The sequence below is a fragment of the Phyllostomus hastatus genome, unplaced genomic scaffold (assembly GCF_019186645.2).
Source record: "Phyllostomus hastatus isolate PE091 unplaced genomic scaffold, TTU_PhHast_1.1 phas_contig_1, whole genome shotgun sequence".
Lineage (NCBI taxonomy): Eukaryota > Metazoa > Chordata > Mammalia > Chiroptera > Phyllostomidae > Phyllostomus > Phyllostomus hastatus.
The window spans coordinates 43,685,180-43,710,236 of NW_025333498.1; the positions used below are offsets into that span (position 1 = coordinate 43,685,180).

General features: G+C 36.4%; 1 protein-coding gene across 3 annotated transcripts in view; it reads right to left on the reverse strand.

Annotated features, from left to right (window-relative positions):
• The window catches only part of ARHGAP15 (Rho GTPase activating protein 15), a 619,068-nt gene that overhangs the window by 56,834 nt on the left and 537,177 nt on the right, over window positions 1-25,057 (reverse strand). For all 3 annotated transcript variants that reach the window (XM_045838525.1, XM_045838438.1, XM_045838608.1), the window contains one exon: window positions 5,230-5,335. In XM_045838525.1, coding sequence (XP_045694481.1) covers window positions 5,230-5,335 — 106 coding nt within the window. The remainder of the gene's footprint in view (window positions 1-5,229; window positions 5,336-25,057) is intronic.

A 25,057-nucleotide genomic window follows, 5' to 3' on the forward strand; every position in this document is an offset into this window, starting at 1 on the left:
AGATGTGGATCAGGTGGATGTAGAGCCAGTGAGAGAATAGCATTAGGCTGGGGAGTTTACCCGGGGATTGGGCATGGCATTGGGGGTGTCATGTGGTTTTGTAGAACATGTGAAAAGAGCCTCATTAAGACTAGGGAAACAGGCTGAGTCAGGCCAGCATGGAAACAATGGTTTTGGAAAAAAGATTCTGTGGTGAGATAAAGAATTTTCTGGAAGCCAGGAAATTTGACAACCCAACCTTTGCAATTTTTCCTATATTTATTTCATTAGAAGTTATTTTATATCTTTCTCACTGTAAACATAGCATATGCCACTGTATACTGCTTATCTAGAACCTATTATGGGCTAGTAAAAAGATTATTCATTTACTCCTCATCACAGAAATAGGTTCTGCTATGACCTGTATTTTACAGACAAGAAAAATGAAAGCTCAGAGTCAAGTGGTTGGTTCAAAGTTACACCTCAGTAAGTGGCAGAGCCAAGACTCATGTTCAGGTCTGCCTGACTCCCAAGCCGGCTCTCTTTACCTCTTCTCTTAAGCTCAGTATCACCTTCTACACCTTTGGTAGAACAGAAAAGGAAACACATGAGGGGGAAAAATCTCATAATTCAACAACTCAAAGAAAGAGATATTAACATCTCAGCAAATATTTTTACATTGTTTTCCAGATGCACAACTTTTCTGTATAATTATAGGTACACTCTCTTTGAGTGTATAAAATACTGTATCCCTGACTTTATTTAACTTAACACAAGGATTTTCCCAAATTAAAAAAAAAAACAATTAGCTGTGAATGACCTTTTACTAAAAAAATGAGGTATGCTCTGATACAATGAACCATGTTCTTTCTAAACCTTCTCCTATCACTGAACACTTTGGTTGTCTCCCAGTTTCCACCAGTGCAAACGTCTTGTTGTAAATGATTTTATCTGCATAAACCATCTCCTGTTACTTAGAGTCCCAGAAATGAAGATGACCACTCAAAAAGTACAAAGATTTTCAAAGTTTTCATTCTTGAGACATATTATGTGTATAACTTTCTGACCACGTAGGTTGGTACATCCCAATGAGCAGCCTGCAGAGGGCTTGTCTCAGTACACATCTGACAAAATGGGACTCATCCTATTTCATTAGTTTTCTGTAACTTCATCTTCATCTTTCCCCTTGATGTATTTGCAAAATAGAGAAAAGGGTGCACCCTTCTAAACAGTACCTACTTTTGCTTTTTTAAAGTTAATGTCACAGGGACTATTTTCACAGTTACTCAGCTTGGAAACCTCAGACTTATCTCTAGGTCTGACTAGATATAGGCAATAGAGAAATGAGTGAAATAAAAACTGTGTGGAAGTTTTCTTTGAAAAGTCTCATGATCTGGACCATTTCTCTCCATTTGACGTTCACCACTCCAACCCACCTACAACTCCCATGTGGCCTCCTGCGTTCCTTTCTCAGTCTGCCTTGTTTGCCCTGCACTCTGCTGTCTGGAGACTCGTTCATAAGCAGTAAGCACATATGCAATTGTCTGATAGATAAAGTTCCGGCAATTCTCTATTCCTTAGATAAATCCTTTGCCTGGCTCTCAACTGCCAACTGCTAAACACCAGGAAGTAAACCTTATCTTTCCAGGTCCTCCTCCCATTAACTTCATCTTCCTTTTACCTCTCTGCCTTTTCAAAGAAGCAGGCCAGGGGAAAGTGCACTTGACACATATTTCACAGAGATAGAACTTGCCATTTATGTGATGATTCAGAAGGTACCCCAGGACCTTCTGTGCATCTCACTGTAATGTCAATTTGTGAAAGTGGCTGTTAATAAGGGTTTCTAGTTGATGGCATATTGAAACGATAGCTTATTCTGAATTCCTGGTCTCATGCTATTACAGCAAAAGCATAGAACTTGACCTTGAGTTTGATCAAGAATGAGGGCTCTGGGCTCTGAGACTATTTAACTTTTACAGCCATTGTGTAATCTTATGTTTAGTCGAATCATAACCCTTTAAATTTCTGGCTTTGTGGCCAGAGCTTGCATTCAGCTTCTAGTCCAACTGTGCTGTATTGAAGTTTCTCAGCTGGTAGTCTCTGCTTTCAAGGGAACATGCAACTCAGAGCTCGCAAAAATGGAGTTCTATTGTGTTGGCTGTAGAGTACGTAGGTCAAGTGGAATTTCTGGCACTTCATTACATTTCCTGACCCTCACTAAACAAACTTCAATACACACACACACACACACACACACACACACACACACAACGATTTGGAATAAACACTACATACAAGTGTTGATCATAGATTTTTCTGAAGAACTACCAAATGCATCAAGACTAAGGAAAACATTCTAATGATTCTTTCAAACATGAATATATTTAAATTTTCATTAAACAATCTTCTTATTTAGTCTTCTCAGGCTTTGATGACATGGCACGATTGGCTGTTTATCAAAAACTTAGCAAGAAATGTTTAACAAGATATAATCATGTGCACACACTTGTGCATAATTCAACCCAGTTTATAAATCAGTGCACAGTGGAATATGGTCATGCCACTCAAGAAAGGTTGGTGGCTAACAAATAATAGTTATTCTCTTTATCTATGATGAAAAATCTTATAATGTGAATGCTGTTAAGGTGAGATAATAATCTGATCTTAAATCGCAGTTATAAACTATTTCCATCTTTTCTGAGTTGAATGAAAGTTCTAACAAAATCAGGAAATTAACTTAGATATAAAAACACAATAAGACATTAATTGTTCATACTGGAATTGTATGGCATGAAAAGATGGGTCCTCATCAGTATGTTTTATTTTTTTAAAGAAGGATTTAGTTGATGCTCAATTTCTTTTTTTTTTAAAGATTTTATTTATTTTTTTAGGGAGGGAAGGGATGGGGGGAGAGAGAGAGAGAGAGAGAGAGAGAGAGAGAAACATCAATGTGTGGTTGCTGGGGGTTATGGCCTGCAACCCAGGAATGTACCCTGGCTGGGAATCGAACCTGGGACACTTTGGTTCCCAGCCCGCACTCAATCCACTGAGCTACGCCACCCAGGGCTGATGCTCAATTTCTTCATTTTATAGCTGCTTTTTTTTTTGCACTCAGAAAAAATGGAATAATTGAGACTAAGTAATTGATATTTCCAAGATCTACAAGACTGAGTATTGTATAGCATTAGAGAGTATAGTTTTCCATTTGTTTTATGACTTTGTCCAGTTAAAGTTACTGAGATAAGCATTCCAGTATTTACTTGTAATTTGAGATGCCTTTCATAGTGTGACTGGATCCTACGGGAAAAGAATGAATGTTTGAGGAATGCTTACCTTATGCCAGGCATTTTATATGCATTATCGCATTTAATTCTCATAACCACAAGATATGCTTGATATTATTAAATCCAATTTTATGTGCTGGAGATCATAAAGGGGGTAAAGTATAGAATAAGGATGTTACTCTAGATCCATCCATTTCTTTAAGCCCCAAGATCCTTTCATTAACTCACAATAGGTTTCTTACTGTAGCCAGAACGTGGAAGTGACATGAAGGGACATTATAACAAGAGGTCTTCTGAACTTTGACACAAGTTCCCCTCTGGGAGTAAAATGAGAAAAAAATAATATGGTGAATTAGATTAAAACATGCTACCTAATGTGGTGACTGGCTAAGCAAATTAAAAACTGTCCATAGCATGAAATACTGTATCATCAATGGCAAGAATCAGATAAGTTTGTTCAATGACGTGGACGACTATGAGTTGTAAAGGAGTTGCAGGACGACATGTGCTGTATGATATGCTTTAACACCAGCAACAACTGTACACGCGTGTTTTCATATGTTTAGAAACGGGTGTGGAAGGATATATACAAAAATGTTAGTTACTTCTGTTTAGCAGGCTGAGAGTGACTAGCAGGCAAATTTCAAATTTTGATCAAATATTCACCACTGTTCAAATTTTTGTTGTGCAATTGCATGTATTACATTTATAACTACAATTCATATAATAAACTAGTTGAATAATCTGTAGGAATGGCCCGATCCAAGGAATGGGCGATTAAGGAGATTTAATCTCATAAAAGCAGAGCTGCCCAATACATTTGAAACTCTATCTGGCTTCAATGTTACTATATTCGTATGGTGAAAGCTAAAACCTCATTACTCATATTGAGCTCTGCCTTACCAGAGGAAGGTGGTAACAGAGAGCAAATGAATAGCTGTCATTTCAAACTTAACATGTCCAAATTGGATCTCTCCATTCTGCAGTTGTTATTCATCCTGCTTCTCCTCCAGTTTTACCCATTTCTCCATTCACTCAATCCTAGACCCTAAGAGGCACACTTGATTTCTCCTTTTCCTTCCCCATTGCATTCCAACCAGGCACATCCAACCTGACCCACCTCCAGAATATCTTTATGGCCTCCACTCAAGCAACCATGATCTTTTGCCTGGAATACTGCGGTAGCCTCCGAATAGGTTCTCCTGCTTTTACTTTTGCTGTCCATTCTCCACATGGCAGCCAGAGTGATCTTTTATACTTCTCCAATTTAGCACTCTTTGTTGTTCTTCATTGTATTTCCAATGGAATACAAATGTCTTACTGTGGCCCACGGGACCCTGTATGATCTGATGCCCATTTAACATTTGTGACCTCAACTGCTACTACCATCACCCTAGTTGTTTCGGCTTTCGCCATCCTGGCCTTCTCTTCAAATATATCAAGGTCTTTGGATCCTCTAGGTTTCTACATTTTTTTCCCACTTGGGATACTCTTCTCTTAGCTGTTTATAGGGATGGCATCTTATTAATCTGAGTCAACATTTTACAGATGAAGAAATAAAAATTCAGAGAGTTTAAGTAAGTTATTTGTGGTCCTACCATTTGGTGCATGGCAGCACTAGGTTTTGAACTCATGTCTGAAATATCTCATGTTCTTCCTATTATAGTATATAACAGATTAAAGACAGGCCATCCCAGGACTCTACGTACAGTTCTGACAATCAACCAGCAAATATCTATTTGTGGAGAAGACTAGGAAAAATAAATTCATTGAGAAGTTCCTTGTGTAGCTTCTTCTTCCTACCATTAGTACATTCTCCATATTCTGTAAGAAGACTTAGATCAGTGAAAGAGAAAAATCTGAGATAGGCACATTTGAAAATCCTTGTCTTAGAGATCTGAAATTAAATGTTGTTCATTCAGGAAATGAGTGTCTGATGACACAACCAGAAACCTTTATAACTTACTTAGTCAGATGTCCAAAGAGGACTTTCATGGTGTCACGATTTGGTGGAGGGAGTTTTTGTACAAGAGACTTCACAGTTTCAATTCTTGTGTTGTTATCTTGCTTTTCTGAAAAAATAAAATAAAAACAAAGGTTAGAAAAAAAATAAGATTTCATAGCTACATGAGGGAATTTCTTAGGAGAGTTTTAGACTAAGACTTAACAGCTAAAAGCCCTACTCAGTAGTCAAAGGGAATAGGTGTGCTCAACATTATCATGGAGTTTCTTCATTTTGACTCTGAATTAGATCATGGTACTATGAAAGCAGCAACAGTGTGCTTTGTGTGGCCGTGTGACCAAGACTGGCCATTGAGACTCAAGTCAAAGTGTTATGAGAGACTCCTGGGGAGGTGATGTGTAGGGTGCTGATTGAGTTATTGAATCAAATCTTAGTGTTTTACTATTATACAAGGTGTGGTAGGATAAATAACGAACTTCCAAAGATGGCATGTCCTAATCTCTGGAACCTGGAAATATGTTACCTTCCATAGAAAACGGTATGTTGAATGTGTGATTAAATTGGGGATTATTAGGTGGAGAGATTCTGCTGGATTATCTGGGTGGACCCAGTGTAATTACAAAGGTGGTAAAGCAGGAATCAAGGGGACCAGAGTCAGAGACAGAAGTGATGTGACAAAGGAAGCAGAAAGAGAAAAGGTTATGTGATGAAGGACCACAGGCCAAGGAGTGAGGACGGTCTTTAAAACCTGGAGAAAGAAATGGAGCTTCCAGAAGGAAGACAGTGAAACTGATTTCCATCTTCTGACCTTCAGGAATGTAAGAGAATAAATTTTTGTTGTTTGTAGTCACTGAGTTTGTGTCAATTTGTTACAGCAGCAAAAGAAACCAACACACAAGAACCCATGCTGTGATTTAATTACCGATATTCTTTTGTTTGCTTGATTTGTGGAAGAATAGAGAATTTTTTATGATACTCTGCTCTCCTGTCTTCATAATACATTTTGTTTTTTTCTACAAATTAGGAAAGTGAAAAAATTGAAAGTATAAAACTTAGTCACATATGCTAAAAAATAAGTTCTTCAGCAGTGCATGCCACAAGGATTATTTTCCTTCATTTTGTTTCTTTTTCACTTTTATGGGCAGGGATGGTATAATAAAACTAAGTTACTTATGCACTAGGGAATTCATCTTACCCTACTTTTAACCAGGGTGTAGAATTGTAATAATTTATTGAACTTAAACACTTTATGAATATTGACTTAGGTACTTTTCCTTTCTATACTTTCATCTCTAACTTCTAGCCTGGAGCTCCAGATGACAAGCACCCAATTTCCATTCTCTTCTTCCTTAGCAAGAAAATCCCATGGATGAGGAAATGGCAATATACCTAGTTTAAAAAGTTCACTTCCCAGTTTCCTTGGCAGCTGGAGTGGGCATGTTACTAAGATTGGCTCTTGAGCCACAGTGTTATGTGGGACTCCTGGGGAGATAATGTATAGGGGGCTGATTTAGCTTTTCAGCCTTTTTACCTCTGCTCTTCAGAATGCAGACAGAATGGTTGCAGCATGAGATGGCACTGAGAACTGAGGCCAAGCAGAGAGGAACACATAGGTAGAAGGCACTTCTCTGAATCTGTGGAGCAGGCAGACAGACCGGTCTTATACTATCTGTCTCTGGGTTTCTCATACATAAGAAAATAAGCTCTGTTTACTGAAGCCTTTATGAGTGGTTTTCTTATACTAAAGCCAAACAGGGTTCCTAATGAAATGTGCTTCCTAAAGCCCAATTTGCAGACACCTGTTTTTAGGTAGATGAACTTAATAATGTAGAGTAAGAAAGAGTTAGTTCAGAAACTGGCAGGTTTTGTTCAAATACCCTGTTGCCAAAACCCCCTACTTTTTTAAAATAAGAAATTATAGGAAAAATATCCTGTAGATGATGGTATTTGGCCAAAATGGGATGGGGGCAGTCTTCCTAGTAGAACTGTGCTTGGAAGCTTTTCTTCTTCCTCCTAAAACCACAAAGGCCTATAAATAATACCTCCCACAGTCACAGCTTTCAAAATTGCAGTTATTCTTAGAAGAGTTCCAACATAATATGGATTGGACAACTGCCAGTGAAAGAGACAAAGGGGGGAGAGAGAGAAAGAAAAAAAAAAAGAAAGAAAAGCCAGTTGTAACATCATAGCAGACAGTAGATCTAATCTTCTTGCCAAAAGGGTAGAAAGTCCCCTTGTAGCTTATTGATACTAAGACAGTGTGATGCTTCATAAGACCAGTGGGAGCCTATGGGATACCAGAAACTCATGAAAAGAACTAAATCAAGTCAGTAAAGATGAGAGTGAAATTTGTATAGTATGTCCAGGATAGAGCTCTTAGGGATACTTAGATACCTTGAATTTAACCATCTGAAGCTAATGCTACACATGAATGACTAAATGCAAAGATATATAGCCCATGCTAGTAATGCAATTTACCTAAGAATCTGATGAACCATTTGGTTCAGACAATAAACATGATAATAGAGGAGGTGGTAGCAGTAGTCCTTATACCTGTCTCAATAGTCCTGAATGAAGTATACTTACTGTTTAAAGAAAAAGGTGGCAGAGAAGAGAAGGGAAGGGAGGAGAGGAGAACTTTACTGAAACCTCTGGCCATCATAATGACCAAGTCAATGCCAGAATCTCCAAAAAATGACTGATTGACATTGAGGACTACAGAAGTAGCAGCCATACCTTAAGCTGGACAGATGATAAGCAAAGAGTGATTCAAATGGTTATATCCAGCAAGCTTCAGTTTTAGGGAACATATGATCCAGTCAACAGTGAGTTTCAAGAAAGGTTGGGGGTTGCTTAACTGAAAATATGTGAATTTTCAAGGTCACTGCCATGGTGCCTTGGCAGCAATGAAAACTTGACTATGTCTGTTTAACCACCAGGTAAAATAATTATGAATTTCCCCAGACAGAGTCAGTTGCCCTTCTTCTTTGTTCTGTTGCACTTAGAACATTCTGTTTATGCAACATTTCACATAATATTTCCATGGCTTGAAGCAACACAAGTGCCCGTCAATAGATAGGTAGATAAAAACAAACAAACCAAAAACAAAACAACTGTGGTATATATAACAACAGAATATTACTTGGTCATAAAAAAACCCCAAATCTCACCATTTGCAGCAGCGTATATGGACCTAGAGGGTATTATGCCAAGTGAAATAAGTCAGTCAGAGAAAGACAAATACCATATGATTTCACTTATATGTGGAATCTGAAGAACAATACAATGAACAGACAAAACAGAAAAAAGACTGACAGGGAGAACAGACTGGTGGTTGCCAGAGGGGAGGGGGTTGGGGGGCTGGGTGAAAAAGGTGAAGGGATTGAGAAGTACAGATTGGTAGTTACGGAATAGTCATGGGGATATGAAGTACATCATAGGAAATACATTCTACAATATTTTAATAACTATGTGTGGTGTCATTTGGGTACTGGAAATATCAGGAGGAACTATTTATAAAGTACATGATTGTCTAACCACCAGGATGTACACCTAAAACTAATACAAGATAATATTGAATATAAACTGTAATTTAAAAAGTTAAAAAAATATTGCCATGGCTTGAATGCCTACTAATTTCTTACATTAAACTAGGAATTTTCCTATAAAGCCAGGAAGCTCTTACACTGGCATACAGTGGGTTAAATAAATGAAGAGAAAATGAGTGAACAAATGAAAGATATAAAGATGGGTTAGAATGGACAGACCATGGTTTGAATTGTGTAACAGCTTTTTATTAGCTGTGTGGTCTTGGACAAGTTTCTTATTTTCTCTGAATAATATGTAAAAGGTCAGTGTTATAGATTAAACAAGATAGTATGTAATGTACCTGGTGCAATGACTAATAAAAAGTAACTGCTTTATAAATGTTCACACTTCCCTCCCTACCTTTTTTGAGGCTCATGCTGGGTCTGGTTTACTTTTCATTTTCGGCAATAATCATACTCTCAGGTGAGCACTCAAATTGAAGGTGTTTGTACTTGAATTGAGTTGGTGCCAGTAGTGACAATGCATTTGCTCTGACATTCTGACATTTCACAATGCTAAATGCTTGGGAAAAGCTGAAAGACTGATGATCTGATTGGTGAGTAGTTAGTTACATAAAAGAACCCCTGTAAAGTATATGGTGGTTTCCATATCTGCTTACAGGAAACATCCTACATAAAGTGTATTTTATAGAAATATTTTCTTTCTTTTGTTAGCTTTCAGCCACACTTGAAGAACTGGACAGTTGAACTGTGGTACACAGATGTGTGTGGCTAAGTTATGCATACATGGAAGGGAAACTGGACAATGGCTTAGAGAGGGCTGAAATATTATCAAAGAGTGGCAATTTATTTTCTTACAATATAATCAGAACAAAATCTTTGAAAAGGTTATAGGAATGCAGTGGCTTCAAATCATTCAAATCATTCAAATCAATACCACACCCACTCTCCTGTAGCTTGTAAACTCAGGAAATAACACAAACACTTCTAAGTGGAGGAATATCTAAAAATACAATTAGAAACGTTAAAATCGAAATGACACCTTTTCAGATCTGGTTTATTGATGTGTCATATTAGGACTTGGAATCGCATACATAACAGAGGAGTGGTTAATGAGCTAAGATTCACACACAGCTTACTGAAGACGTGTCAACTGTCTTCAATTGATTCAGTGAGCATGTGAAAGACAGCGTTTTCTATTAATATTTCTCCTTCTGCATATGGTCTCTCATTGTTGTGAAGTATTGAGAGTTTTGAGAAGACTGAGATATCTCTGACTTTTACATTGTACCAAAGTGGGAAACAAAGAACTTTTTCTACATGGAGATTAGAGAACCTCTTAGGTAAATTGTATACTAGACGGCTTATATAAAAATCATTCCAGGCCTTGGCTAGATAGCTCAGTTGGTTAGAGAGTCATCCCAATGCATCAAGGTTGTAGGTTTAATCCTCTGTCAGGGCACACATAAGAATCAGCCAATGAATGCATAAATAAGTAGAATGACAAACTGATGACTTTCTCTCATTCTCCTTTCCTCTTGCTCTTGAAAATCAATCTAAAGAAATCTTTCCAGTGATAATAAACTCCATAATTCTTTCTCCCTTCACTTACATGTGCTCTTACCTTTATTTCCAAATGAACTTTTTATCTACCCTATGCTCTGAATACCTCCACTTCAGTTCCCCACCCACATCCCAGTAGCTTTTCCAAACTCTAAGCTGTGAACCTACAATTGCATACAAAATCTTTCTGTAGGACTTCATTTTTGCCATCCACTAGTGAAAAAAATATGTAAAAATGTTCATAATGAACATGTAGATAGTACAATGGTAATCTGCTGCTTCTTGATACCTACTTTTCACCTACCTGGCCCCATTTTCTCCTACCACCCTGAACTCCGTTGTAAATGTGCTTCTTCAGAAACAACTCCAGACTACTTAGAGAAATAACTAACATCTTTTACATGATGTGAAATAGCCTTAAATGTTATGATAAGGATGTGGCTTTATAGTTTTCCCCTGATTCATGGTTTTGAGGACACATTTTTAAAAAATATGGTTTACGATGGTTACATTTGCATTTATCTGCATGAAATGTTGCTACTAAAACAAGGATATTTACAACCAAATGCCTCTTTGCAAAAAGATAAGATAAAGTTTTACAGTGATGGAAAGAGTTCTATTCAGTGCAGAACCCTGGACCTCTGACCTCTGGACACTTTTCTGGCCTTATCATCCATCCATTTATTATTCTTAACTTATTTATAGCCACATGTTGAATCATATTTCAAAATAAATTATGCTTTCTCTTATAGAGGTCCTCCTAGAGGAAGAAAAAACCAAATTCTCCCTGTCACCAGTATATGAAGGGCACTCTTCATTCCACTGATGTGTAATTCTTAAAGGACTATGGTACCCCTTTATCATAAGGAGGTCAGCAGTATCACAGCTGTTCTGCTTCTGAAAGTTCTTCTGGAATGTATAATGCATCCTATGTGAAAAATGGTCATCGTTTACTCAGGGCTATATTTGGAAGAAACCAGTGCTATTTGGTTTATACTTTTCATATCATGACCATTTAAGAATTTAGTTAGAGACTGTCCTAGCTTAAAGGAGAAGTGACTGTCTTCAGAGAACATTTTAAGTGTACCTTGAAACCAGTTACAACTCTTTGAGGATATGGATTTTAATTTATAAAACTTAAGTTGGGAGTTGAGGAATCATCTAAGGCATGACAACACTTGCTTGATAAATTCCTTTAAATAATTATATTTACTCTAGGAAGGGACACTCCCAGGGCAAATGCAAGACTCATTCATGGATACAAACAGACATATACTTCAAACTCAAGTTATAAATAAGAGAAGCAGTATATTGCAGAGGCGTTTAAAAAACTAGCTTAGAATTCTTGCTCCACAATGTGATTTGGGGAGAGTTGCTTGAACTCTTGATGTTTTTAGTTTCTTACTTAAATACACTAAAAAAACCCCAAAAGCCCATACACATATTTCGTAAGATTGTTAGTAGAATTGAATGTTTCAGTGCATATAAATGCACATACAGTAAGTGCTCATTACATAAATGTAAGCCCCCTTAAATTAAAATCTTTCTTTCGAATCATCTTCTGTACCAACTCTGATGAATGTCTGCTCATAGTTTAAGGCTGTTTCCAAAATCACATGAAGCCATAAATTTTACTCTTTAGTACTCTTTCCTGAAAACAGAAGCAGCCCACACTATGTGATAGCTTTGTAAATACAAAGACTGCTGTCCATTATCGAAGAGTGTTTGGTTATAATTCCTAAGTAGACAAATATGTCATAAATAGACATGTCATCGTATTATAAACAATGACCTTCATGCTAACCTGGTGTTGGCAATTTTCCCTTTTTCAAGTTTCTGTACCTCTTTCCCATCTCCAGACTGGAAAAGTCATGCTTTATATTTAATTAAAAGGAAGGCACATCCTCAATGCCTGTGATGGTATATTTGATTTTAGGTGTTGAGAATCCATGTCAAAACATTTCAACTTAAGAACAGAGGTATGAGACTTGCAGGGCAGGGAAGATGCAACAGGAATGGAATCTAATTGACTCAGGTGAGACCTTTTTCTTTCTCTGGTGGGGATCACTTGAGAATTAGAGCTCATCACCTCACAGGTGAACAGGCTTCTCCTGTTGTATCCATAGCTTGCCCTTTCAGGAAATGTCAATATTTTGTCTGATTTTTGAATAAAGAAGACCTTCTATGAAGAATTTTAAAAATTAAAATAGCTCTCTATAACTACTAAATGTCAGTAACAAAAATACTCTGGCCAGTGGATTGCCATGAGTCCTTGGATTCTTTCACCTGTGAGGAGAGCTTGAGCATCGGAGGCATTTCTGGTCCTGGTCCTGGTCCTGGAGGAGCTGGCCCAACTAGAGCAGGCTTGGGGGAGCCAGCCTAATCTCCAGTGTAACCTGTGTTTCTAGTCACTTCTCCTTTTACTCTCTGGTAATTCAAAAATTATTAAAAAGAATTAAATTTCTATTTCTTAATAAAAATCTATTAAATCATTTTGAAATATTGAACATATATGTATGAATGGTTAAAGAAAACAAATGTATTAAGGCCTATGTCCCACCTGTGGCAGATACAAACAGAGCTGGTCCCTATCTTCTATCATTTTATAATCCAGAAGGGCAGATAAAATACAAATTATGTCATAAGAGGTGTTTAAGTTTAAGATGTATTATAAGTATCAGTGGATTTTATATCTTTCTTCTGACTGAAGGGATCCTTGAAGATGATCCTTAAATACAAAAGCTTCTGAGGTATCAGCTCATTATGCCAAAAATAAATAAAAAAAGATTTGAGAAGTACAATGCTTACTAAATCAAGAAAAGTAAATTTTATTTAACCAATTTCTGAAGGCCTTCAAATTATTATTCTTAGCTTCTTTATACAGCCCCAAATACATTCAGGAAAGTGATGACATCACCTTTTCTTTTTCATCTGTGCTATTCTTTGACTTCCAGTGCACTGTGCTCATAGTGAGGGCAAGTGTTCATGTTTTGGACTTTCAGTAACTTGTCATAAATGTTATTGCCTTTTAGGATGGCATTTCCTAAAGTTCAGCAACCTAAAACTGTCTCTTGGACCCATACTCCTCAATTTTGCAGCAAATGCAAACTCTTTGTCTCACTGGACTAGAGAGTAAGGAATGGCTGACACTCCAGCAGTGATCTGCACAGGAAAGGGATGACCACGTTGTCCTCCTCAGAATTTCTTTTTTCAAAATAATTTTGGAGGTGTTGTGGTGGCCAAGTACCTTTCTGTGACTTACAAATGCTACTGATTCACCTTTAGGCCATGATTTGTGCCAGGAAAATAAAGCTCACTAGATAATTTCTTTGAAATTCAGTTCCCCTGTGAGAATTTTTATTAAACTTTATTTATTCATATATATACATATAGTTTTACAAGCTTAAAAAAACAAGGCTTAGCATTTTGAGTCATTTGATATCTTTCTAGTCAAAATCCAGTAATTATTTTCCAATTCTCAAGTAGCTCTTTATATTTAGCATGATCTTTGTGCCTTTATAATGGTGGAAACCCTATAAATACTTCTCTAAATATGAAATTTTTAGTGTATGCCTATCTTTTCCTGTTGGTAGGCAAATTAAACTTATAGGGAATTTAAAAAATCTCATTTGAAAATAACTAGAATCTGTCATGCAATTAAAACAAATGCTAACTAGGAAATATCTCCCCCTGTCGTTTGGGTTAAAAATATTTTTTTAAAGAAGCACATTAAACTTTATCTGTAACTATTCATCTTGAACAAAAAGCCTATGAAGAGGAGATCCTTGTTCACATGGGGAACTGTTTCTCCGGGCGCTTCATTTGCCATGGCCGCACAGTGACATTGGGAGCAGGGATAGGACGGTTAACAGCACAGACATCAAAATCTTTTAAGAAATGGGGAATAAAATAATTTTATGATTCAGCTTTTTTTTTAATTGTAAGACTATTGTAAAAGAAGAAAAACAGGCAACATGTGGCAACTTTAGTCAGCATTTCTGAACTGGGAATGATAAACACCTCTGCCTGGCTCTGGCATTTATCAGGACTGAGATATTATTACCACACAGAGTCACAGCATGGTTACTGTTATCATCGGAAAAAAGAGCCAGCTAATCTTAATGGTTTGTAAAGCCGTTACCTGCACTGGTCTGACATTTATCATGATCATTTTACCACATGGGTCCTACATAGCAAAGGTCTTTTATCTGGAAGGGACATCACTATGAATTATTATTTGCAGCTAGGTAGAAAATTGTATGTTGTAGATACCTTTTCTCATTATAAATCACATAGTCACATTTCACCATTTCCCCAAGAAAGCTGCTGAGCCCAGGTTTTTGCCACAGCTTGGTTTCCTCTCCCTCTCTCTCTTTTTTCTTTATAGTTTCTTGAAAATATTAACCATTTTTTCATTAACATCCTTAATATAATTTTTGAAGAACCACATATATAGCAGGGGAACACACGGATGCACCTTCATTATGGCCAAGGGACTTACTTCCAGTCTGTAATGGGACTGCGTAGGACCATAGAAACTGAAGTGGGTAAACCGTCTATCTTTTTTTTTTTTTAATGCTTATTCTCTCTTCTGTTTTAGTCACCAGCATTTTCTCTGTTCTTGACCTTGTCAATAGAATATTTACCAGTAAATCAGACAAAATTTCTGAGGTTTGATTTGAAATACTCAAAAACACTTATGCCATTTCTTGCCTGAAATCTTTAGCTTGGAAAAAGGTTTTCATGAGGAGTAAATTATAGTTTTATTTTGTTAGATTGTGAGTTTTTTTTTCACATTGTGTTTTCTTGAGTTACAATGGAGTAGAAGGTTTCTCCAACAAATTTGTTTACAAAATTGTTTAGGTTCTATTCCTAACTATATCCTAATGACATCCATTAATATATAGTATAAAAAAGAAATAAGAATAGTAAAAGGTACGATGTTTTAGAAGCATGGGACCAAGTCAGTAAAGTGAAATGCATTAATTTGACAATGGAAAATTACAATAAAAAGCCCAAGTTGTTTACTATGGGGAATAAATGAACAAATACTCTCTTTTAAAAAGATTGAGACAACTAATCTTCTGAAAGAGATATTTATATATTTTCTTCTTTCTCAAGTGTTCCATTAGGAATAAACAAGCCAGAAATTCTACACTTTTATAATGAAGAGGGAAGAGAATTCTTTTCCATTTTTGCATTCAGGAAGAAATGTGTAAGAAAAATGTGACAATTTAAGCAAATCAAGATTGTTTCAAATGGATCACAAATGGGACTTTGTGGGCTATTTTATACTAGCATGTGAAGCAGACAGTAAATTTGAAAGGAGGATTTTCTCCATGGTCTAGTTCTGATGTGTTTTCCCATTTCTTTGTGTGTTTAAAAGAGGCTTGGATGTGGTGTTTAATATTGCTTTGACTCTTTTGCAAATGAGTTCTGGAGAAATATTCAAACATGAAGGAAAGCTGATGTGCTATAATGCTGACAGCAGCCGGGGTGGAGGGGGGCATGAATGAAGAAACCAGATTCCCAAGACTAGATTTAGCAAAAATAAATGCCTATCATTCCATTAAAAAAAAAACTATCATTCTAAGTATTTCTGGGCATCAATAGAAAATCACTCTTCCCTTGAAGAAGCCAATATTTTTCTCAAATAACTCCATTATTTGGGGATGGAGGGTAAATAAATACTTGAACTTAACATGTAGTATTTTGCAGTGATGTGCATTAGTTAGTCTACCTTGTTACATTTGGTTCCACATTAATTTTTGTATTATTACCAATTTCCTTCAAAGGGAACAGTTTCTGTTTCACAGACTTGTGAGACAGGCTTACGTAAATTTGAAGTGGGCGCTCGTGGTGGAGGAGGTTAATTTGTGAAATTAACTTGTACTTTTACTGCTCTGAAGGAGTTGTACACACTTTTGTTGGATGGCCTAAAATGTTATTGTAAAGAGATCATCTAATATTTCAACACACTGCCTTACCAATGGAAGGAAAGGCTACACTGATTTAAAACAAACAAACAAACAAACAAACCCTTTTATTCTTTTTGAATTCAGAATGACTCTTTTGTTCTAGTTTAACACCATCCTGCCATTATTGCCCCCCAAATACTGTAACCTGGGAGCATTTACAATAATTAGTACAGGGCTTTGCTGCTTGGATTTTCATCCTTTTCTGAGGGAACTGGGTGAATCGTTGAGTGCTAATGAAAGTCGGAGAGTTCTAGCAGTGGTTGGAGCCAGCACAGTGCGCAGGCAGACGCTTTAAGCTTCCCACTGTGCTGCAGTGCACGCCTCCCCGCTGTTATGTTTACCATAGTTTTAATGTCTGCGGAAAAATTTCTTGATGCAACCAAATTATGTTATGCCCTTTTGTTTATCTAACCCAACCCCTCCCCCAATTCAGCAGATTCCTGTTGTCCTTATTACAGAAAGCTCCTTCTCAACTTTGTGGCCATCTTAGCCACTCAGTCCTTGCCATGAGAGCCCAGCTGCCTTGCAGCCATGTCTAGAGAATCATACAGGGTCTATCCAGAAGTTTCAAGAGGGTTACACACACACATCTTGCTCTACTTATGCCACCTAGCAACAGATATCCTCCTTTCTACTGTATTTGAATTCCATTGACAATCATGTTAAAGCACAAAATGTAATCATCCAGCGTTGACAGTACTAGTTTAAAATGCAAATGTACTTGGTGAAATGCACTGTGTCTTTAAAGAAATCTATTGAAAAAACTCAAACTATCACTGTAAACTAAATAACATGCTGTAAGATGAAAACAACCAATCTGTGATTTGAGTTGATTTATTCTTTTTTTTTCCCTTAAAAACAAATATCTCAAAGAAACTGATCATTCCATTATATTGTAAATTGATGAATTCACCAAGTGTGATGTACAGGGAAGTTTTTAAATGAATATTCATACAAGTCTTTCAATTCATTAACAAAACTTAAGACAATGAGGATGCAACTCATTCCCATTTAGATAGTGGGGGGAAGTGGAAAATAATAGCATAAACAGCACTTGGAAAAGTTTAACTTTAATGTATCAAACTCCAGGTGCCAGAGTTTGAGGAAAATAACCAATAATAGCCATTTTTTACATATTTGATGGGACTGATTATGCAATGTGCAACTCTAAATGGCTTATAGCACATTGTAGCATGGTTCCATCCCATTGGCTACAGTAGGGTGCAGGCAGATGGATGACAGTGACAGGGAGAGAAGTGCTTTTGCTTAGCCGTGCGTTAAGATGCCATCCAGAAGCTCTGTGCACTGCAGACACTTCATTAGGATGCCAGGATAATGGTAAACTACCACTCAGAGTGACACCCCATTTCCTGCTCACCGAGCGCTCCAGCCTCGGCAGATGTCAACAATCTCACAGTGCTACAGAGCAGACCTAACTTCTCAGCCACGTTGACTCCAATTTTTTCCTCCTAACAGTGCCATACATTATGTGCAATATGTAATGGCAAACACTTCACCGAAAACAAAATCTGCCCGATTCATTCTGAGTGCTTAATTCTTTTCTTTTAAAAAGATAAGGGACACTGAGTTGGGCAACAGATTGTGTCCATTCCTTGTTCTAACCCCAACATTTCTTGCTACGATTTCCATTTGCTAATCAGCTCAAAATGTTAATTGTGTGGTGAACTCCGATTAATAGTAGTTAAACTCTGATCATGGGGGATATGACTGTTTCTTTTAATTAATGTTCATTCCAAAGGTAAGAGATTGTGGAATTCTTTTGTTAAAAATTTCAAACCTAGTTTTGGTATGGCTCTTAGTTGTCTGCCAAGAAAAGGCTGACTTGAGCATCTGGATGATATTTCCTCTGCAAATGTATAACTTCGGGCCATTCACACACCTCCTTCCCAGCAATTCAAGCCAATCGAAACTTTTTTTTCTATGGTGCAAAGTACAAAATTCTTTTTATAAAGAACCAAGGTGTAGTTTAGATCATGAAAAAAAAAACACCCAAATGGAAAAATATTTTGAAATGTATCATTATGACAAATGATTGATTTGCATTTTGTGATTCTAAGCATCTTGTGGAAGCTCAGAGGGCCTTGCAAATAGCTGGGCTAAAAACCAGCATCCTCCTCGGAGGTCTGTTACCAGTTCTAGGTAAAGGTGCAAATATAAAGAAGTCATAGGCAAAGGTCACACTCCAAGGGAGAATTTGAATGCAAACTTTCAATGTGATATTCTCTAAAAAAAGGTGATGCAAATCTTGACTTTTAGTTTAAAATAGCATCTGGTGGGAAACACCTAAACCACCTCTTGGAACTTGTCAATAAATATGTTTGAAGACAAAGAAAATAGGCTAGAATTCTTAAAAATAAATAGGGACTGACAACCAACACAATGACAAAAAGTTCAGAGTAATTTCCTTCAAGACAGATTGAACTTAACTGAAAAATGCCAGTGGTGGGAGCAGCTGTGCTACTTAGCTGCTGAACTAGAAAACCTACTCTTCTGAAAGTGGATAGAAATACCCTTATCTTTCTTCAACTTCCTGATTTCAGGATAAAGATCTCAAGGTCTATGCCAACCTGAAGGACTGGGCAGCACTGTCCTACACAGCTAGTGCTGTTGAGTCATGTGAATGCTTTCCTCCTTGCCTTTGTCACCAGTTATTTGCCCTTCTATCTCTTTTACCTGAGCTAACTTGGAGATAGCAATTTCCACAAAATAACCTCAAAGTTGTGAGTGGAAAGCAGAAGTGATGCCCCAATAATGGCACATGTCACTATAGGTATTGTAGTTCCATATGTAAAACACAGGAAAGGTGGAGACTGGCAAACTTCTGTTGGGAATCAATTTTTGAAATTCTGATGTTTTGTATATTTCATCTTTTAGAGTACAGTGAGTTAAGGAATATGTCAGGGGGAATTGGATGACAGTAAGGCCGTAAGGCCATAAATATGTGAGAGATAAATGAATGTAAGAGATGTGGTTACTGATTTGTCATCTGGGTATCGCTTCAAAACAAGAATTAGACCAGAACTGAAGCAGAGGGTAAAGGCAACATGCAGAAAATGTTGGCTCTATTTCCACCTTTTGAGAAGAGTAAACATAACAACATTTTCAACAGTGCATAACCTGTGAAAAAACTCATTTCAGATAGAACAATGCTCAGAAGTACAGAACTCTCACAATGACCACCAGTCAATTAGGAAACACTTTAACATCTTTAACAGAATTTGACATAAAGGAGTCTAATGAAAAGGGTCAGCAAGCCATAAAGAGAGACCAGAGTAACATGAAAAGGTACAAAGGTACTAGTATAAGACAATAAGGGGATAGGTGGTAAAGGAAGACAGTATCAAAACTAAAAGTGCAAAAAATAAATTTTGCATTAAAGGCCATATTTTCATTGCAAAAAAAATTAGAGACTAGAGAAGCATCCCCAAAATGTGAACACACACCCATGCATGCACACAATGATAGGGAGGAGCCATGCTGGAAGTCAAAGAGTTGAGAGATTATCTACAGTTATAAGTATACTTGAGGAAACCAGAACCTTTGGAAAAAATGTATAATAATCAAGTATCAAATTAAAGATAAACTATTTCAGAATGAAAAATAATAGCTAGGTTCTAAAAAATATTATTGAATAGATACACTATTTTGACATATTCTGACAAAACTTAGAAATGATAAACACTATTTTACAAATATGTGAACAAAAATAAGACTAATTAAGTAAACAACCAGGCTTTCCTGGGACTTATCTTACTAAATTCTAAGGTAAAACAAAGCAATATATATTGTTTATAGGGGGGAAATTGTGACCCCAAACTGTATGCATACTTAATTTATCTTTTGCATATTAAGCCAACAGAGAGATACTCTCATCTCTTCAAAGATTCATAGTAACACTGCTTTCTTGCAAAGTTTACTTGAAGACTTATGGAAGACTAGCAAGTGATTAATCAAAATTTATAACTCATGAATAGAGACATTATAAAAAAACCCAAGTATCTTCTTTACTTATTTGGACCCCAAACTCAGAAGGCCCCATTAGATTGTCTCTGGCTTTCATTTCATTCTCAGTAACCAGGAAATGGTTTTCTCGTAGTCCACTCTTCACAATTCAGGTGAAAGTTCTGGCAATATATGCCGACCATTTCAAATGGTGACGTGCTGACTCAGCTCTAGCATTTTTTAGCAAACACCATTATTAAAACATTGTACTGGAGAGTTACTAAATAAGTTTCTCTCTCTCTCTCTTAAAAATCAAAGCTTCAGAGAACAGAAGAATGTTTACTCCCATTGATTGCTAAGAATCTTTGGTAAAAATACATTATTTCTATTCTAACTGTATTTTCAAAACTGAGTTTGGGGACAATTAAAGTGAGAAAGATAGAAAACTCAAGCAATGATAAATATTACATATAAATGTTCCATGTTATATAAGTTTTAAAATTAAGTAGGCTGGAGAAAAATGTAGCATGAACAGATTGAAACATCCTCAAAATATGTTGATAAAACTCAGAATGATTTTAATTTTCTTCTTTTTACTTTTCTGTTCAAGTTAGCTTTGACAAATATTTATTTTTGTAATCTGTTAAACAATTTAAAGTTTGTACAATTGTTTAGATACCATATGATTACAGCTCTGCTAAGAAGTTAATTAAAATGACTGCTAGAAAATATACCAAAATATCGATCATGATAAGTTAACTTTCAGTAATAGGATTATGGGTGACTTTTTCCATTTGCAAAATATATTTTCCAAATTTTCTGTAATAAGTATTATAATCTTGATAATAAAAGTAATTCTCTGTATTTGGTATAGATGGCAACCTTTAGTTGTTCGATGCAAGAAAAATAAACTTTTTACAGATTAAGCCATTTATAGGAAAGTAATATTCTGGACTTTTTCTCCAGCTATTTTGTTGAGGTTAATCTTTTATTCAGTGAATATATTCCATAATCAAGAAAGCAAAGTTGGAGTTCGAGACTTTCTTCACCTGGATAAAAACAGTTGGTGTAGGGAACTGTCAGGGAGGGCACAGAAAATGTAAAATGCCACAGAACTATGTATTTGCAACCCGAAGGAAGACCAACAATGCTGCATTGCCATGTACATAAATACATTCTAGTTCCATATTTTTATTTCTGATTCTTCATAATCAAATCTTTTCTTAGGGAATTATATTGCCTATTGAACTAAATCTCTGAAGTGTGGAAAATAAAAATCTGTAAATATAACACTAGTTCCTGGATCAGATTGTCTGATAGTATTTCTAAGTCAAAAAATAGGCTACTCTTCATCTTTTATTGAAACACACATTTTATTCCAATACCAACTCCTTTAAGTCATACTGTTTTCTCTTCTGTTTGGAAACGACATTGTTAATACTTTTTCTACCTGTAAAGAGTTGAGAAATGAGGTAGTATCTAGATAACTTTATCCCTATACTTCATTTTGCCTCAATTTTTCTGTACATATTAGCTGCATAATAAATATCTTTTGTTCAAATTATCCACATACTTGACTCAGTTCTCCAGTTCACACCTTATATGTATAGTGAGCTGAGAAATTATTCTTTAGAGGTAGCATCAAGAGTCAGCTCCCAGTCCTACTAATCAAAAACACAAGAAACCAAAAATTAAACATTTTGAATGTAGAAGTTGCTGGACAATTAATTTTTTCATTTAAATTTTATTCAAAATTAATGTTTTATCTGTATGGACTACAAATTTGGAACCATAGGAAGCAAAAAATATCTGGAATATTTCAGAGAGCACCTGTTGGTTAATCTTAGATAAGTCTTCTGATTCCTTTCCTACTCCAAACTACCAGACAGGTCCATTTAAGCATACACAATTGGCCATGTGATTCAAAACGCATTGGGATGGGGGCAAGGTCAACCTCCACTGGTATTCAAAAATTGATTGATATCATTTTTAAAATAAAATATGTTCAAAAACCCTTGTTTAATCTTCTCTCTTATGGGATATAAAAAGGCAATATCAATCTCCAATAAATGGCTAGACATGTAAGCAATATGGAGAATATTTTAAATTAAATTAGACTAAAAAGAAAGTTTGTACATATTACAATGGGATTCCTTAAAGAGGTTGGAAGTGATTGCTACAGGAAGAAACTGATGTTTTGCAAAGATTCTTCTGTTCTTTCTAAAACCAATTTAATTTCTGGCTGAGTTTAAAAAGAGAATAAAGTTATTTTCTCATATAATCAAGCAATGGCCCTTTTCACTAGTAGACATATTCCAGGACTTTAGAAATTAAAAAAAAACAATAAAGGATGCAAATGTTATTCTTTTCTAGCTAACATAATTTTTTTTTAAAGTAAACATCAGCTCCTCAAGGGAGATTTCGATTTGAAGACTGTTTATTATATCATTTGAATAGGACTAGACCTGGCCTTTTGACTTTGAACCACTACCAAATTTCAGGCTGTGAGGAAATTGTTCTACATTTCCTGACAAATTGAGTTAAGCAGACATTAAGTGGGCTTTAAGAAAACAAATGGCCATCTTTATCACAGGTGGACACTGATGGCTTAATGGGGCCTGGGCTGATTGTATCACTTCTAATGGCTTGACGGGAAGCATTAGGGTTTTTGCATAAAGAACTGGCATTGCGAGCCCTGCTAACACAGACCTGTCAAGCGCTCTGTATCCCTTTGTGCACGGAAGCAGATGTTTGTATGTATACTATGAACTGGCATTAGAGCAAGCGACAGATGCCTGTATGAATGCCAGGTTTGTGAATTTTTACAGCAGGAGCATGTTCTGAGGAAGTGCAGCCCTGCCCTCTATCATAGGTAATTCCCAGTGGAACTTGCTAAATCCCAGCTATGTTTTCATTATTTGGCTTTCCTAGCAACTGGATAAATGTGTCTATTCTGAAAATGCAAGATGAGAGCCCTACCAAATTCTTACGGATTTGCAAATCACTTCTCTGTGTTTTGAACTTGGACTTTCCAGACAGCGCTTTTGCACTGTCGTCACAACCAACTAACTCAGAGGAGAGGGTGGTATTATAGCTCTCTAATTAAAACTTACTTCAGTGTCTATCTGTCAGTCCTCCTTCATGGTCTCCCTACATTCCCACCCCCATTCCGAGGAAATGTGAATTCCATTTGGAGAGTTTTCTTTCCTACAACATTCAGAACTTACACTTTAGTTGTCTGTCAACAATAGAAACAGGTAGCTTGCAGTCCATTAAACAAACACAGTGCCCCCTCACTTTTATTTGACATTTTATTTGGCTGTGACAAATGAGCAGCAGTTGGATTATAACATAATTTGTCTTGTCTTTATTACCAGCACAAAGGACACCATTCATTAATTATTCTGCCGTTGCAGCTTAACACTGACTGGAAAGGTCCCTCTTCGGACAGATGGCGGGGACGATGTTATTTATATCAATCAGCCAAAATCCTCAACAAGGATTACTGTTCCTGAGACTACAATGATTTATTTCTTTTTACCTCACCCTCCCTCAACCCCTTCTGCTTTCAGAGATTTCTCTATAAAAACGAAATTTGATGGGAATCTTAAAGCAAAGCCATATTTAACCTGTTAGCTTGCAAAACAACATGCAGGCTACATCAGTTTAACTGCATGACATTAGCTGCATATTTTTTAAACTGCCTTGGTTTTTTGATCTTCCATTCTAGAGCAAAAGATTAACCGAAGGTCTCAGGGCAGCAAGTTCAGCAGAAGTTTGCCTCTTCTGTGACATTGTCTTGCTGTGGCCATGGGACTCTCTCCCTTACCCCCAGTAAGGCTATTGTACTGTCAAGATTTTTTTTGTCTCTGCTGAGATGAGATGATCCATCCTATCTCAGAGTCCAGAAGACTTTCTGCAAGATGGGCTAGGATGTTTGGGCAAAATAAAAATAACAACAACAACCCCACCACCCAAAACAGAAATACCCCTACTTTCGGTCTAAACTGGGGTTAAATTCAAAGAGTGAAGATATCCTTCGATTGCGCCCGGATTCACATCTCTATGCACGCAGTGGCACGTGCTGCTTATCGGGGTGGTGGTAGTGGGAGGTTTACCTTGTTTGTTCTGTGTTGTTAATGACTCTGTCCAATATATGCTGATAGAGCACTAATAAAAGACTAGACCGAACCCAGATATGGCATTCTTCTACACATTTTTCAATAGTGCTTCTGAGATATGGCCATTTCTCCAATTAAAATCTTTAGGAGTATGTGCAAAAAACATACAGATAATTGGAGTTAAGGCACTGGAACTTAAAAAAAAACTTTTCTGCTTCAGTATAATAAAGAAAATAAGGCAGAAAGTTTTTTTGTCTTCAGAAATTATTGGTATAACCTTGCTATCCTGATTAGTTTGCAAATATTAAAAGTCCCATCAAGACAAATATCAGCAACATGCAAATACCCTTGCAGGTTGTGATTAAGATTTTAAATGTATCCTTTTGCTTTTAGTTAATGAAAAACAAAGTCTTGGAGGATCTAAGTTGTAATTTATTAAACATGAAAGGCTCCTTGATGAAATATAGAAATGAGATATATTTTGCATTTCAAAGATTTAAGCTGACAACTTACTTGCATGCAAATAAGAGCAAGATTTGTAAAAATATTTGAAAAGAAATTATTCCTGAATGTACTTATTACAATAATGTGGCATGTAGATAAGAGAAACACACAGCATTAAAAGACATTCATTTCTCCAAAGTCTTAAAATTAGCTT